The sequence below is a fragment of the Chaetomium strumarium genome (genome assembly GCF_033439665.1).
Source record: "Chaetomium strumarium strain CBS 333.67 chromosome Unknown B0T15scaffold_5, whole genome shotgun sequence".
Taxonomy (NCBI): Eukaryota; Fungi; Ascomycota; class Sordariomycetes; order Sordariales; family Chaetomiaceae; genus Chaetomium; species Chaetomium strumarium.
Window position 1 is genome coordinate 1,047,551 of NW_026944433.1, and position 14,808 is coordinate 1,062,358.

A 14,808-nucleotide genomic window follows, 5' to 3' on the forward strand; every position below is an offset into this window, starting at 1 on the left:
TGCCGAATTAGGAAGCTGCGAATGCAGCCCATGGGACGATAGGGCAGGCAGATGCGGGGATTCACTCGGATGACGCAGCATACCAAGTTGGCGCCTCACCTCCAGTAGTTCACTGCAGCTGCTGTATGACCCCCGGTTCTTGGGACACCTCATCCATCACCCTTCCAGCTTATGTATTTGGCATTTTGGTTAAGTGGGACGCGGTTATGGATGGGAGGAGTGCGAGGGCTGACGAGGCAGGTTACGGATAAGTGATTTGATCACCGGCGCCGTGGGAAACCTCTAAGTCTCCATCTCCGACTAGTCACCGAGGTAGTATGTCCTCGTCGTCATCTCAGCTATCACCTCCTTGGAATTACCGAGTGCATCCAAGGCTCTGTGCCTGCAGGCTCCCGTTGGCCCTCTAACTGGTATCTTCGGTAGCCGCCAAACCAAACGCCGCGGCCATGGTGGCCTTCAAAAGATGCAAAATTTGCAATGGGCCAAGCGCTTCCCAATCACCCTGACGCCAACGTAGATGCTAAAGCTTCGCCTCTGTCCTCCACAGCCCATCACCGGTACTGCACGACGTCCTACGCGGGCAGGGCGGCGAAGCGGCACGGCCTTCCATACCCAACTCCTTTCTTTTGTGCGGAACCATGTCACCCTCAATTCAGCCCCAGAAGACGCTTCATGTTCTCATAGCACACCCAAGTGATGCTCAGGGCCGGCGCCACCTTGAGCAGGTTGGGCGTCAGGCCCTTGTAGAGACCGCGCACGCCCTCGTTGCGGATCGTCTTGGTTGCCACATCGGCTATGCCCGTGTATGTAGGCGGGTGCATGGCAGTGCCCTGAGTCTGCAGCCGCGTACGGAGGACATTAAGCGGATAAACGATGGTAGCGCCCAGCGCTCCCGAGCTCGCGCCTAAAACTGCCGTGGCAACATTGCCGAGATGCGCATCATCTTCGTGAATGCCGTAGTATTTCGCCATCGCACGAATGTACGACTTCTTGAGAAGCTCAAAGGTACCAATGTCGATGGCGCTGTAGGGAAACATGCCGATAAGTCCGAGTCCAAGGCCGCGGTACGCTGCGCGGAGACCACCATCTGCCCACATCTTCTTGGCCGTACGGAAGAGCAGAACATTGCCCTGAGGCCCGCCCTGAACGGTTTCACATTGCAGTCGGAATTTGAGGGTGTCGATGGGGTACACGCAGAACTGCGCAGTCATGCCGCCGACGCCACCGGCGACGAACTTCGAGACGGTGCTGATCTGTGTAGGATCATTGTGACCCTCATATGCTGCGAGAAACCGCTTTGAGGCTTCGTAGGAGCCAAACTAGTTCACTGTCAGCACCTCCTTGCTGGTTTGGAATCCCAATCAGGTGCCCATTACCCGAATAGCAGACTCCGGCATAATTTTGACAACATTGAGGCCGTTTCCTAAAAGGCCATCAGCGCCCGTTCAATCGTGAACACAGATTCACGGTATGGAATTACCTGCGAAGAAAGTGCGCAGCCCACCGGCCTTCCACAGGGTCAGAATACCCTCAATGATGGGCCCGCCCACATGCCGCAGCGAGGCAACAGGGCGGCCGTCTTTCGCAGCGGCAATAGCCGCATTCACAGTTCTGGTCTTCGTGCTAACGAGAAGGTAGACTTTCAAACGATCCAGTGGCGCGGTAGCAGTTCGCGACACAGCCCCCGAAACGGCACCGGCAAGAAAATATCCTGGTTCAGGGAGCAGATCTGTCAGTCTGATGGCTGCGCTCGCCTCGTCCTCCTCGATAACATCAGAAAATTCTTGAGCGTCAGACTGCTGCGCGCCCTCGTATTGCAGAATAGGTCGCTTGACTGCTGCGTGGGGGAGGACTTGCGAGGGGCCGGTGACAACGGGCCCGTAGCGGACGGCTGCAGCAGAAGCGGCCATGTCGGCGGGCAGTTCCGGTTTCTGGTCGTTGCCGAAGAGGGATTGAGGCGATCCAGAGGTCGTCAGGCGGGTTGCGTCCGGGGAGCGCCGCCGAGAGTAGATCATGTCCGGGTTCGCGATTTTGAGAAGCGAACCAAAAAGAGCTTGAAGAAGGAAGCCGGCCGTACCTAGACCCTCTAGTGTCTCATCACTGACCAGCGAATCGCCCTCCGAGCTGACCGTGACAATAGAGGAATAGAACGAGAGCGCAGCCTCCAAGGGAGACCCGTTGTGGTTGGTGGGCATAAACAATAGGAAATCCCTTATTAATGCGAGTTAGCACCCAATTCGGAGAGGCTCCATGCTCACAAGAGGAACCAAGCAACTCAGAAGCACCCTTCCGTTTCCAACCGTCGACTCCGAGTCCAGATGAACTTTCATCGACATACATCACATGCAAAAGCATGAAGACAGGACTCACGAAGCGGGACTCCTTGAATAAACAACTAAAAAACACAACAGGGAGAATCCACCTTGGGGTGGGTCTCGAGACAGCGGCGCAAGGTAGCGAAGAAAGCAGGAAAAAAGAGGAAAGGGGCTAAACACACAGAGCAGGCAAGACTTACCGCCACTCTTCAAAGGTGATGAAGCCGTCATTGTTCATGTCGATCTCGTCAAAAAAGCCCGACAGCCGTCTCATCGGAACCGATAGTCCAGCGCGCTCGAAGGCAGCGTGAAGCTCCTGCTTGTTCAGCCGGCCGTCCTTGTCGCGGTCGATGGACCGGAACAGCAGGAGCAGCTGCCTCTCGGCGGCCTCGACGAAGACGCGGAATTCTAGAGGCATGTTGTCTCAGCTCTTGCGCCCGGCTCCTCTCCGTGCTCTGACCCCCCGCCGCCATCAACGCACCTTCATACTGAATCTTGCCGTCGCCGCTCGTGTCGACCATGCTAATAATGCCCTTGAGCATCTGATCGGCGTTCTTCAAAGCTGTGGCCGGACGCATAAGCAAGATATCCACGGCCCCTCAGGGGCGGAGAGCTCACGGTGGTCGATCCGCTTCAAACCCTTCTGCAACCCCTTGAAGTCGAGCTCCCCGTGTCCAGCAGGGTCGAGCTTCCTCCAGAGCTCCTCGACGCGCTTGTCGCGCTGGTTCTGCGGCTCCTCCATCTCCACCTCTAGCTCTGAGACGACATCAGAGATCTTCATTCCCGCACTCGGCCATTGATGGATCCCTCGTCACCGGAAGAGACGGCGCCGGTACCCGCGGCATGCAAATTCCGTGGGCTCGGCGTGGGGCGTCGGAGTCGGCGTCGGCGCGGAACGAGATGCGCACCCGAAAACAGCGCGCTTGTTATGACGTATGAGGGAAATACCGGATGATGCCCGGTTCAGGATGCGAGGCTCGAGAAAACAACCTGTCCAATCGAGGTTCCGGACACAACATCCCCGACCAGAAGAGAATTGGTTTGCAGTGTCCCGCTGTTGCTATCGCATAGCTTTGGTGGAAAGCGAGAGAAGTAGTACCTTGGAGGATGGTGACCAATTGCGCGGGACCACGGGCGATCACTGCTTGGATGCTTTGCAGCTTGCTGGGCTGCTACCGAAATTCATTGAATGGGATGTTGGGTTCCGCGCGGCAGGCAGAAAAAGGAGCGGAGCAAGCCTCAAGGCCGTGGTCCCGGTTACTATCTTTCAAGTAACAATACGTCTCATAGATACTAGTACTCGCCGGGCCTGGTGCTATTTCGTGTATCGTCTCTAGCTGAACTATGTAAGTGAAACCCAATGTTCTAACATGAAGCGATAAGTCGTATTTTAGAGACACCTCTCTGTGATACTCTTCAAGCTGCACACGACAGTCTCGAGAACTTGTGGTGCATCGTTGCACTAGGCAATACTCCGCAACTACCTGGTCGGTACGGTAAGTTACGGTTGAGCCCGTTTCACGCACTGACAGTGCCAGAGGCAGCTCCACAAAACAGATCGGAAACAATCGCCCTCCCATTCCACAACCCCTGGCCCCTGAAACCTCAGCTGCGATAAGATAACGCCTTCAGCATCCCGAACCAACCGCTCCTGAGAACATCGAGGCATCGAGAACGGGCCCGTAAGGGGCGGTGACTGCCCAAATGGCAGCCAACTACTGGGAATCGACACAGCGGAAGCACTGGCAGTTCACCAAGGACGAGCTCGCGGCCATCCGGCAGCGCCTCGACGATGAAGACCCGGCCGTGGTCCAGATGTTCCCCTTGCCGCAGCTTCGTCATCTGAACATCTACTTCAACCAGCGTATGCACCTTTTTTTTGGTGAATAAACCACCGTTGTTACAGCCCAAGCTGACATCTTCTGCCTCTCAGAAATCAACCGCCTCGGCAAGCGTCTCGGCGTGCGCCAACAAGCCATGGCCACGGCCCAGGTCTACATCAAGCGCTTCTACACGCGTGTCCCGATCCGGCAGACGAACCCGTACCTGGTCATCACGACGGCGCTGTACCTGGCCTGCAAGATGGAGGAGTGCCCGCAGCACATCCGGCTGCTCTCGCAGGAGGCGCGCTCGCTGTGGCCGTCCGATATGCACGGGCTGGACGCGCCCCGCGTCGGCGAGTGCGAGTTCAGCCTCATCTCCGAGATGCAGTCGCAGCTGATCGTGCACCAGCCCTACCGCACGCTGCTGGCCGTGCAGGACCAGTTCGCGCTCACCCACGACGAGATGTCGCTCGCCTGGACCGTCATCAACGACCACTACATGACCGACCTGCCGCTACTGCATCCGCCGCACGTCGTGGCGCTCACGGCCGTCTTGTTGGCGCTCGTGCTGAGGCCGAGCAGTAGTGGAGCGGGCGCTGCCGGCGGCGGCGGGAGTGCCGCGGCGGCGGCGGCGGCGGCGAACGCGGCTGGAGGGGTCGCCATGGCGGCTACTGCGTTGGCGCAAGCCCAGGCCAGAGCGGCGGCTATGGCGGGCGGCACGCCGGGTTTCGCTTCACAGGGATCTCAGTCGCAGCAGATGGTTTACTCGCAGGGGGCCTCGCAGGGAGAGGGCCAGGCGGCGGAGCCGAAGAAAGCGACGGACCCTCGGTTGGCCAAAGTGCAGCGCTTTGCCGCGTGGCTGGCAGAGAGCAACATCGACATCGAGGCCATGGTCGACTGCACCCAGGAGCTGATCTCATTTTATGAATGTCACGAGCAGTACAACGACAAGCACACGCGGGAACAGATCAGCCGGTTCATCAAGGCACGGAGTCTGGACAAATGAGAATCCCCAGCGGTTGAGAGATTACTTCTTCCCACGCCCTCGGTTCCCAGCAAGAACGGTTCATCTTCTCATCATCTCAGCGCAACCCCAACAGACGACGAGGGAGTCGCGAAGGAAATACGGGTCTCCCGCCAGCCGGGATATCCGCGGTGGCATCCAACAAAACCGAGAGGTCCCAGTCGGATCAAGATCCGTCAAGCAGCGGGCCGAACCATCATACTCACCGAGTTCTCCCCTCAGGGGCCGCGATTCACGCAGCATGGGCTCCCCCCAGAGTTTCGCTCGCATCTGGCCGACATTGTTCGGGCTGTGAAAGGCAAAGCCAGAACCGCGATTCGAGGGTGACCATCGAGGGGTGCTGCAATCATGCTCAGTATGGCTGTTTGAGGAGAGGTGCCCTCGTCTTCTCCTCTGTCGTCTCCCAACGTCAACTTCCAAGACTTCCGCTCCAGTTCCGAAGCGCCTGCAAACCAGCCAGGCCGGGATGCCTCGATTCCAAGGAAAGTGTGTTCACAAGAAGCGCGAAAGATTGAAGGGGAGTTGGTGTTCTTATAGCAAGTGAGGCTGCTCGGGAATGATGCTGGTCTTTAAGTCCAGGGGGCGAGCGACAGAGCGGAGTCGAGACAGGAGCATCCTTGCGCTAGCTCGCGCGAGGTGATACAAGAACCTTGGATAAGTCAGTCCCGAGCTCTGCTATATTGATCTATGGCGACGGGGCTTCAGTTCCCTGTGTCTTCCTTCTGGCAGCTCAATGCACATCGAGCTACAACCTATCGTTGAGTCGCCACATGTATCGAGGTGACTGGTTACACACATCCTCGATGCCAAGGGCTGGTCAGCGAGCTTTGTAGAAACAGAAACATGCTGTTACTCTATGTCTACCCTATCGCTGTGAAGTACTAGGCTATTCTTATCGCTGGTCAGTATGGCGTTTCGAAATACCGCCCATCGCTATCACTAAACATCTTCTCCAAACCACCATCAGACAGCACCAACAGCCGCGTAACAGGCTCTCACCACGTGCCCTGGTCCTGTTCGGGCCAGTCCTGTACCGTCCAATCCGCTTCGACCTCCTCCTTCTTTTCCTCCTCACCCTCTTGCTTCCCCTTGCTTGAACCCTTCTTCTTCCTGTTCTTATCCTTCTTCTTGCTCTGCTCTCCTGGAGCTGAAGGCGTCTCCGAGCCCGAGCTGCTCGGCGTGTTTTGCGCATACGCGCTCTCCGACTCTGCCGTCTTCTTCTCCTCATTCTTGCTGTCGCCCTTGTCCGGTTCAGACTCCGAGGAAGACTGCCCGCCGCTAGGCTCATCGCCACTTGCTGGAGTATCGTGCGGACTCGCATCACTCGAGCTGCCCTGTCCTGAGGGAGAAGCGGGCCGGCCCTTGGAACCTTGAACGGGACAATCAGGCTTCACGGGTTGGCGTAAGCTCCGCGTGGGATGTTTCTCCATTCCTCTGCGCGCCACTTGTGCCCAAGACAGCACGGGTTTCGGAATCGGGGCGTTTATTGGAGTTTTCTTCTCAATGGGATGCTCAACTTTGCGAACCGGGGCGCCCGTTGGAGCCTCCTTGTCGATGTCAAGCCCGACGGCCCAGGCGTCGGAGTCGGGGGGTTCGCTCACGGGAGGGCTATCGCCGGCCCAGCTGAGTTCATTCGATCCAGGGCTGCTGCTCTTTGGGGAGGTGTCGATCTTGGGAGAATCGGCAGCTTCGCTCTCGAAGGGGCTATCGTCGGCCCAACTGAATTTGTTGGGTTCAGTGCTGCTGCTGCCCGTGGAAAAGGTGCTGCCCTGTTTGTCTGACTCGCTCGCATGATGATCTATGACACTGGCGTCGGAAGCATTGCCGGTGCCGTTGTCGTCGGAAGAGGACCCGTTGTCCTCCGTGTCCCGCTCTCCCGGCTGGTCATCTTCGCCGCTGGCTTCGGGCGTAACCCAGATTCCGGGGCTGGTGCCACCGGAGATGTTGCTCCCCCTGTCTGACTCTGGCTCTCCCACTTGCTGATCTCCGGCGTGAGCTTCATGGGAATTGCCACCATCGGAGCCGTTGCCCCCCCGGTCCGGCTCCGGCATCCTGTGATCCCCCGCCCGCATTTGAGGGCCGTTTCCGGAAGGCGGCTCCGTTAACGGGAGCCACTGTGGTACAGCATGCTGAGGCTGACGCGGGAGCTGTGGATGATGTTTGGCAAGCTTAGCACGCTCCTGCATCATCTTCTTCCGAAGCAAGGCCGCGACAGACTCTGTGACTTCGACGTCCGCAGTCTCTGCCGTGCCGGAATTGAGCATCTCATCAATCTTTTTCTGTTCCTGGTCCAGGCGCTTTTCGAGCGTAAGCAAACGGTGCTGAATATGTTTGCGCTCTTCATCGTGTCCACGATCGACCTCTGAGTCTCTTTTCCATGAGGATGAGCTGGCTCCAGGTCCACTTGAGGTTCCGGTTGGGAATCTATCTTCGAAGTCATCGACTGTCAAGGGTGGCGGTAGTAGATCCAGCAGAATATCGAACGCCGACGGCAGTACAGGGAACGGCTCGGCGTACGGTGACGCGGTGAGGGGCAAGGGTGACATGGTCCCAGCCGGCATCTCCATGGGTGCTGGGCTGCCGTGTTCTGTCTGGGTAATAGTGGACCATGAATCGGACATGGCACTGGCCGGGCGGCTTGGTGGCAGCTCGCTTGGTGACAGCGGCGGTCCTGCTGGGGCAGACGTCGACAATCCGGCTGACACGCCTGAAATGGGGGTGCCGTAGTTGACCCGCTCTGGGACGACCGTTTGGATCCGGATGGGTGATGAACGGGAGGTGTCGTCGGGTTGGCCGTTGGTGTCTCTCTGGACTGGCATGTTGGCGGCCTGGATAATCTAACAGGAGCACGGTGTGCGTGAGGTTGTTGGGAGGTGTAACGATGTTCAGGATTCTGCTCTGACTGAGCACGAGAGGATGGATGGTAGGAGAGCAAAGAAAAAAAGCGGCAGAAGACTGGACAAGAGTGGAATGAGGCCCGGATGGGGCCTTCAAATTCCAAAGATGTGGTTTCCTCAGGCTACGCATGGCGCAACACTGCGAATTAAAGGAAGGAGGTACAGACACCAGGGAGAAGGAGCAAGACAGCGGAGGGCGTCCGCAACCTGAGCTTCTTTCCCTTAGCTCGATCCATTCTCACGGACAAGCGCAACAGTAGCAAGGCACCTCAACTGATTATCGTGTCGTTGATTCTGGGCAAGTGCGAATGAATGCAAGACCGATGCAGTACCAGAATTTAGAAAGCTCATGATTCATTGCGGCAAGACCGGAGATTGCTGCGTACCTGAACCCAGGCTGGTCAGGCACCTTCTTAAGTAGGAAAGAACGTGTTTTTGGTTGCTATTGCCATCTAGCGAGCAGAAATCCGGATGAGGTGGTTCCTCAACGAACCGATGAACGCCTTTGCGCCAACGCAATGCAAGCACGATCCTAAAAGCAGAACCCGAACCCGAACCAGAATCAGAACCACCCATCCCTTCAGCAGACCATGCAACCACAAAAGCCCATTATCCCAGCGACCTAGTATTACCTGCAAATTGAGCGAAGGAGATTTATCGTTCTCTCTTGTCGACCAGACGTCCATCTTGCTCGGGATGGTGGCTGCGCGCTCACAGCTCGGTGAGGTCCTCATCCGGCTCATACTTGACGAAGGGAACCTTCTCGTGGAAGTCGGCACGGGGGCGGATGTTCATGCGCGGCGCGTTGTCGCCCATGACCCAGTTCCACTCGGCGAGCATCTGGATCATGGCGAAGCCGATCGCGGCATCCTTGCTGAGCACCTCAACCCAGTCCCCGGGCAGCGGCGAGTTGCGCCGGGACTTGCTGAAAAGAAAAAATAGCAGATGAGCGGTCAGAAGGCGGCGCATGGGAGCACCGGGCTCGGTGTTGTCAAAGATGTACTTGACATCGTAGAAGGCGGGCGCCTTGTGATCGTCGGACGACGTGCCGAAGTAGGTGTAGAGGCAGTCCACCACCGCATTGCGGATGCCAGTAATGCCAAACTTGAATCCCATGACATAGACGCCGAGACTAGAGAAGGCGATTATCAGTATCATATTATCAACAGCTCGAAAGATGATACAGAAGGGACAAGCCACATACTAGTCTCGGACGGTTCGCTCCACGCCATCCGGCTGCGGGAACCGGTATCCCCGCGGTCCCCCGGAGAGCGTGAATGCTGTACCATATAGCCAGCCGACGAAGAGGGTAAAAATTTTCGGCTCCTCATCGGGGAGCCTCATCTCGTCTCGGCCCTGGCTGAACCAATTTTTGAAAGTTTCCGACTCCCTAGTGAGCAGCGCAACATGGACGGTGAAGCGCTTGTCTTGGGCCCCGACGAGAATGGTGACGACGGGGTCGTTCAGCCAGCTTGGTCCGGCGCCGGCAGGTTAGCATTCGCCTACTCCTGGCTCCAAGAAATGCATCAAGGGAGTGTTCGCGACTTACGCATTTTGCTCAATAGCACCATGGCTGCCTGAGGAGCCTGTCGGCCAAGGCAATTGCGTATTCTGGGTACGGTCGGACATCTTGAGCATCACGGCGAGAAGCAGTTAGTGGGAAAGCCGGAAACTTAAATTCGCGGGGCAGAAATGGAAAGATATTGGTCACTGACGATATTTGTTGCTGATTACTGCCAACGTGAAGGGCGAATTATTCGAGCGATGAGGATAAAGATGCAGAAGCCCGAGCAGCATGTCACGCAGGCGTGCGAGGTGTGGGTGAAGGATGGAAAAAAGGAAACGCAGGAGGGGTGAATATGAATTTTGAAGCCGTCCAGGAAATTGGGAGTAGAAGGCAGTCAAGGAAATAAACAATGGGAGTGTGTGCAGATGAATAGAAAGGTCTAGGCCAGAAAATGCAATAAAGGTGCCCGCTCATCAAGAGATCGGACGAGTGATAACTGTTTGCTCCATCTTACAGGCATCGGAGATGTGAAGGCAGGGTTGGAGCAAGGGGAAAGCCAGATGGTCGTCAGAGGTCCTGACTGACAAACACTTCATCTCTCCCACACCAAGACACCACCCAGCAGAGGCCAGGAGTTAGGCGTTGTTGAACTCATGGGCTCATCTGCAACAAGCCTGATTCCAAGTAAATTTAACCATCCGCAGGCATGATTCAACACCCCGAAACATGGCCCGCCAGCTCGATATAGAAGCGCCCGAGCAGCGAGCCCGAGAGTCACACGGTCTTCCTGACCCCTAATGATGGTGTACAACGACTCGAACGCAATCAAACGTGCAAGAAACCCAAAAACACGAGAGAAGCAGCATTATAAACGTGAATCATCCCAATCCAAAAGGGGACTTCATACGTATGCATATAAGCACGCTCGAGAACGGCCAACGCCGTTTGTTGACACCCCTGAGTTGCGCCAAGACTTTCGCCATCGCCGCGGCGACAGGCGCCCTTGGGATCTGCTCAAGACGACCATGTGACAAACACAAATACCAGAGCCATATCCGTACTGGTCTAAGAAGTGCCACATACAGCATGGCCATCATACAGAAAATCACATTCAAGAGTGAGTCAGGGAAAAGGCTATCCAAACAAATGGGACTACACCTACGGATACACCCTAGTTAAAATCGTCGTCGTTGCCCTAGGCATCATGTTCTCGAGCTTCTCACAGCAGGTGCCGGGCCAGTGCTCCCATCTCCACTGCCTCCTTGGCTGGGAGCCTACCCGTTACGAGTTGGTGCTCAATCATAGGCCCGGGAAACGCTTGAGATCAAGAATTTCGTCTCCCTCTCCCTAGACACAGTAAGGTACCTACTCAATGCATGGGGCGGCACGTGGGATGTTTACCGAGTTCAGGGGAACTTAGGAATGGAACAGGACATACCAGACAAGCAGAAACACTAAGTACAATACCTAGATAATATCTGCCATCTGCCAGTAGGTCCTGGGTTGTGACCTGTACTGAGGACTTGGACGTATGGGGGGCCGTTATCAAGAGAGCCCCATCAACACATGACACACAACGCATGGGGGATCAGAGCGTGAGACGGACACGTCACCATGTTTCAATTCCCATAATAACCGCTTGCTCGCTTGCTTAATGCTTCACATCCTGGCATATTGGAACGCCTCGCCGCCCGCCAAAGTCCAGACCGGGGAAAGCAGCAAAGCCGGATAGTCAAGAGAGCCAGAACCTATTGCACACCACACTTATCCCACAAGCAACACCAAGACCGTGCAGCAGACAGACAAGTCGATGGAACACCTGCCACCTGGCCAAAATCAACACCGACCGCCTGACAAATTCAACACCGACGCACCCAGCTCCCGAGTTCCCGAATGCTTTGCCAGCCAATCCCACCAGCCCCAAGATGCGGTGACGCGTAACACAAGCAAGCTAATGCAAACGTTCTCCTTCCGCCATAACCGTACCCGAGATGCAGGCCTTGAAAGTTCAGACAAGTAGAGATGTAAAGAGGATATAAGGCGGGAAGCAAGCCGTAGCTGCCCACCGTCAAACCCATGATACAGTGAAACGCAAATTGGGAAAATGGAAACAGAACGCAAAATATCAACCAACTCCTCAGCCCGCCCTCCTTGAACCGTTCCAGAAATGCCAGCTCACCAGATTCTCCAACAAAAACCCGCACAATGTCTTTGACAACCCGCGCCGCACCGACGTACTTAATCATGAAGTCCCAACGGTTAAGATGCGTATCTCCTCGCTTCGCCTTAGCCTAGCGACGCTGTCTCCTCCGTCAACGATTTCCTTTCGCGTCCCAGTACGCCAGAAAGTCGAGAAACACCAAAGGTCGCCAAGAAAAAAAACCACCCCGCCCATCTCGAATCGTTCTATAAGCCGGTATCTTTTCTGATGTTCATAGGACCCGTGAGCCATTATCTTTGCCGTATTGGTAGAAAGTCGCCGCTTCTGTGATGGAGAAAACAAGCACCCAAAACACCATATGTATGGTATCGAGAAAAATCAAACCCGAAGAAACTCCGTCGTGGCATTGATGCAAAAGCTGGTTTGATGATGCAAAACCGCCGTGGAAACGCCCAGGTCGCAAAAAGAGGAAAAGCAGCCTCCGTCTTTCAAGGCCCGAAACACCGTATCCGAACAGGGCTTTTTTTGGTAGTGGGGATCGATCGGTAGGGATGAACAACGCAGGAGGTATCGATTAATCTTCCATCGCGCCAAGCAGGGGCGAGCGGTGGTCCCGCCGCTGCCGGAGAGGCACGTGACGAAGATTACGCAATTCGTGAGACGTCCGCCGAAAATGTCCGAGGCTCGTCGCTTAGAAGCGAAGGTTTCTTTGGCGTGCGACTGCAGCTGAAGGATGTCGTATGTCATGGACTGACTGGAGGCATATGTCGAACAGGAGATTCTCATACACGTGAGTACCAATTCGGGAGGTCAGTGTAAGTCGAGGACCCATAGTCTGCAAAGGAAAGCTGATCGTCGCCGCGGTCGGATAATGCGTTCTGTTCCCGCCGATATTCGTAATGTGTCGGAAAGTACGAAGAGTAGGTCTCGAAGCCTTTGTGGTCTGCCGGAGTGAGCGAGGAGCAATCGCTGCCTGCGACGTATGTAGAAGTCGGTGCCCGCCAAGATGAACCGTTGCGATGAGCGAATGTGCAGAGCAGGTTTGCCATCAGCATGATGCAAACGTGACGACGGCTTCGGGTTAGTTAGGTCTCGTCTGGGTGTCACAGAAGCGAGACGCCAACTACCTTACCAACGTCGGCCGACGGGTTGCGGCTGCATCCTGGCGGGCGACACCGAAGGGGACGGGCTCGACAGGGAAACGCCGGTGGCAGGGTTGATGATTGGGATGGCGTTGCGGGCGCGCGTGGCAGAGGGCTGGTGGATCTTTAAGGGCGACTGATGACTTTGGTACACCGGGGGGATGAACGACGGAGATGACGAGTTGAACGAGAAGGTTGGCGCAACCTGGGTGGGTTGCTGGGTCGGGGATCCTCGCGGCGAGTTGCTTGCCAACGAGGACCGTTCCGAGGAAGAGCTGTGTATCGACACAAGCTTTGGCCACAGTGTCAGTCCCGAAGCCAGCCAAAGACTGCCGGACTGCGTCAGCGGTGGGGACTCACATCGCTCTCAGTCAAGAGCCCCGGGCAGAACTCGATGTCGTCTTCCAAGTCGAATGACCGCACAGCTTCGAATCTCATTCGAAACGTCCAGAGGTTTGTCGACTCGGTAAGCTCCTTCATACTTCTCGCACCACGAAATTGCTTCTGCGGATTTTGCGACACAGACAACCTCGGCGCTCGGCGATTTCGACCGCCGTGGTGGCTGTGCGAGACAGCCGCTGCCGTCGCCGGTGTTGGGTGCTGTTGGTGAGCGCTGAAGTGGTAGTATGCAGACATTATAGGCCGTAAGGGGTCAACGAGGCGATGCAACCGGCAGTCCAATAATTCGAATAGCAGACAAGATCGTCTAAAAACAGATGAACATAGACCGGACTGTTGTGGCAATGGAGCAATGTGGTAGTGAGTCAAGCCGAATTCAGCACGCTGTGTCGTTGGGAGGGAAAGTCGAAGGTAGGGATCCTGAGATTCGTCAAGCTATTGTTGTTCTTGCTTGCGCCTTTGAAAGGGGGGTGTGGTTGGGGAAGCGGTTGTTGTGATAGGATTCGGTGGGACGTGGGATGGGCAGGTGGAAGGTAAAGTAAAGAAGAGGCAAAGGCAAGAAGAAACAAGTCGGCGGGGGGCGAAAGGTTGGACAAGAACCAGTCTAACGACATGGGTGGGGTCACACTGAGGTCCGTGCTAATGCACAAGAGTGGCAGGACCCTCACCTGCGCATGCACTGACCACTCTCCTCCCGAGCTGGGTGGCGAGACCGCATCTACGAGTGGGGCCACAACGTTGGCGATTGGTTGAAGCTATACGCTAGAGCTAAACCGGCGTAGCTTTGCTGGAGCTGCTGTCGTGTAATTTTGGCCGCATTCAACAACAATTCAGTGCCGAAAACGGCCTGGACTCGCCGACTCGTGGCTCCTGGGCCTGTCTCCTTCTGATTGGAGCCGGAGGTAAATGTTTTGAGGCGCTGCTTCTGCGAAGCCTGACAGTCGTCCTCGTCGCTCCACCCAACCTACTCCTGTCCACAACTGCGATCCGACGTGGTCTGGCACAAACCTGCTGCACCTGCTTGGTCATCTGGGCCGGCTTCAACGAAACAGCACCGACCTGTTTATAGAAGAAAGGGTGCTCTCTTTGCTTGCTACTTTTTAGTCCCAAGTGTCAGGTCCTCAATCGCTGGGTTCTTTGTTTACTAGGTAGTATGTCTCAGGGGCTCGGTCAGGGCTCCGGCCCTTACCTACTACCTGCAGAACTGCGCTACTATACTACAGAGACGCTGTCACGAAACCGGATTTGTGGCTTTCGAATGTCCATGGTCTCTGGTGCGCGGTAAAACTGCAGTCAGGCGCCGTGGAACGCTGGAGCTACTGTGTAGGCGCTACGACCGATTGGTTCAGACTGTCCGTGGTTCCTGTGGAGCGCTGCACATACGTACACTACTGCGGTCGCACCTCGAGATGATCATCATGGAATGCCCATCAGAGACCTACTTGTCTAGCCTTGTGGCGCGGGCTCCGGTCGGGACGCTTTGAGTGGTCGCCGCTGGATGGTAAAACATCACCGACCTCTCGAGACCTCCGGGCAGACC

At 56.1% G+C, this 14,808-nt stretch overlaps 6 protein-coding genes across 6 annotated transcripts; 1 reads left to right on the forward strand and 5 right to left on the reverse strand.

Annotated features, from left to right (window-relative positions):
* Positions 1-157: 157 nt before the first annotated feature.
* B0T15DRAFT_575695 (mitochondrial carrier domain-containing protein) lies at positions 158-3,096 on the reverse strand (the record flags this gene model as incomplete). The annotated part of the gene is made up of 7 exons (XM_062871001.1): positions 158-1,319; positions 1,377-1,423; positions 1,481-2,211; positions 2,339-2,395; positions 2,516-2,723; positions 2,797-2,877; positions 2,934-3,096. 7 exons carry the CDS (start codon positions 3,094-3,096, stop codon positions 648-650), a joined length of 1,959 nt encoding a protein of 652 aa, XP_062719975.1. The 3' UTR covers positions 158-647.
* Positions 3,097-3,836: 740 nt separating this feature from the next.
* B0T15DRAFT_232481 (cyclin-like protein) lies at positions 3,837-5,174 on the forward strand. Its single transcript, XM_062862964.1, has 2 exons — positions 3,837-4,179; positions 4,249-5,174. The coding sequence occupies exons 1-2, from the start codon at positions 4,020-4,022 to the stop codon at positions 5,142-5,144; spliced, it is 1,056 nt and encodes a 351-aa protein (XP_062719976.1). The 5' UTR covers positions 3,837-4,019; the 3' UTR covers positions 5,145-5,174.
* A 983-nt stretch (positions 5,175-6,157) lies between these two features.
* Positions 6,158-7,981, reverse strand: B0T15DRAFT_494678 (uncharacterized protein; the record flags this gene model as incomplete). The annotated part of the gene is made up of 1 exon (XM_062867027.1): positions 6,158-7,981. The coding sequence occupies one exon, from the start codon at positions 7,979-7,981 to the stop codon at positions 6,158-6,160; it is 1,824 nt and encodes a 607-aa protein (XP_062719977.1).
* Positions 7,982-8,375: 394 nt separating this feature from the next.
* On the reverse strand, positions 8,376-10,048 carry B0T15DRAFT_232436 (uncharacterized protein). The gene is made up of 4 exons (XM_062862963.1): positions 9,775-10,048; positions 9,609-9,688; positions 9,264-9,530; positions 8,376-9,191 (listed from the first exon to the last, which is right to left on the reverse strand). Exons 2-4 carry the CDS (start codon positions 9,686-9,688, stop codon positions 8,771-8,773), a joined length of 768 nt encoding a protein of 255 aa, XP_062719978.1. The 5' UTR covers positions 9,775-10,048; the 3' UTR covers positions 8,376-8,770.
* A 1,910-nt stretch (positions 10,049-11,958) lies between these two features.
* On the reverse strand, positions 11,959-12,906 carry B0T15DRAFT_232588 (uncharacterized protein). The gene is made up of 2 exons (XM_062862965.1): positions 12,516-12,906; positions 11,959-12,447 (listed from the first exon to the last, which is right to left on the reverse strand). The coding sequence occupies exons 1-2, from the start codon at positions 12,780-12,782 to the stop codon at positions 12,106-12,108; spliced, it is 609 nt and encodes a 202-aa protein (XP_062719979.1). The 5' UTR covers positions 12,783-12,906; the 3' UTR covers positions 11,959-12,105.
* On the reverse strand, positions 12,856-13,505 carry B0T15DRAFT_494680 (uncharacterized protein; the record flags this gene model as incomplete). The annotated part of the gene is made up of 2 exons (XM_062867028.1): positions 12,856-13,161; positions 13,230-13,505. 2 exons carry the CDS (start codon positions 13,503-13,505, stop codon positions 12,856-12,858), a joined length of 582 nt encoding a protein of 193 aa, XP_062719980.1.
* Positions 13,506-14,808: the final 1,303 nt, after the last annotated feature.

Bases quoted from the DNA above. Each gene is read 5' to 3' on its own strand.
- B0T15DRAFT_232588 (XM_062862965.1), bottom strand. From the start codon at position 12,782: ATGCTGATGGCAAACCTGCTCTGCACATTCGCTCATCGCAACGGTTCA. The intron at 12,448-12,515 runs GTATGAGAATCT...CTTCAGCTGCAG, and splicing joins TCCCGAATTGGTACTCACGT to TCGCACGCCAAAGAAACCTT.
- B0T15DRAFT_232436 (XM_062862963.1), bottom strand. From the start codon at position 9,688: ATGTCCGACCGTACCCAGAATACGCAATTGCCTTGGCCGACAGGCTCC. The intron at 9,531-9,608 runs GTAAGTCGCGAA...CGCCGGACCAAG, and splicing joins GGTGCTATTGAGCAAAATGC to CTGGCTGAACGACCCCGTCG. The intron at 9,192-9,263 runs GTATGTGGCTTG...CGCCTTCTCTAG, and splicing joins GAGCGAACCGTCCGAGACTA to TCTCGGCGTCTATGTCATGG.
- B0T15DRAFT_232481 (XM_062862964.1), top strand. From the start codon at position 4,020: ATGGCAGCCAACTACTGGGAATCGACACAGCGGAAGCACTGGCAGTTC. The intron at 4,180-4,248 runs GTATGCACCTTT...TCTGCCTCTCAG, and splicing joins GAACATCTACTTCAACCAGC to AAATCAACCGCCTCGGCAAG.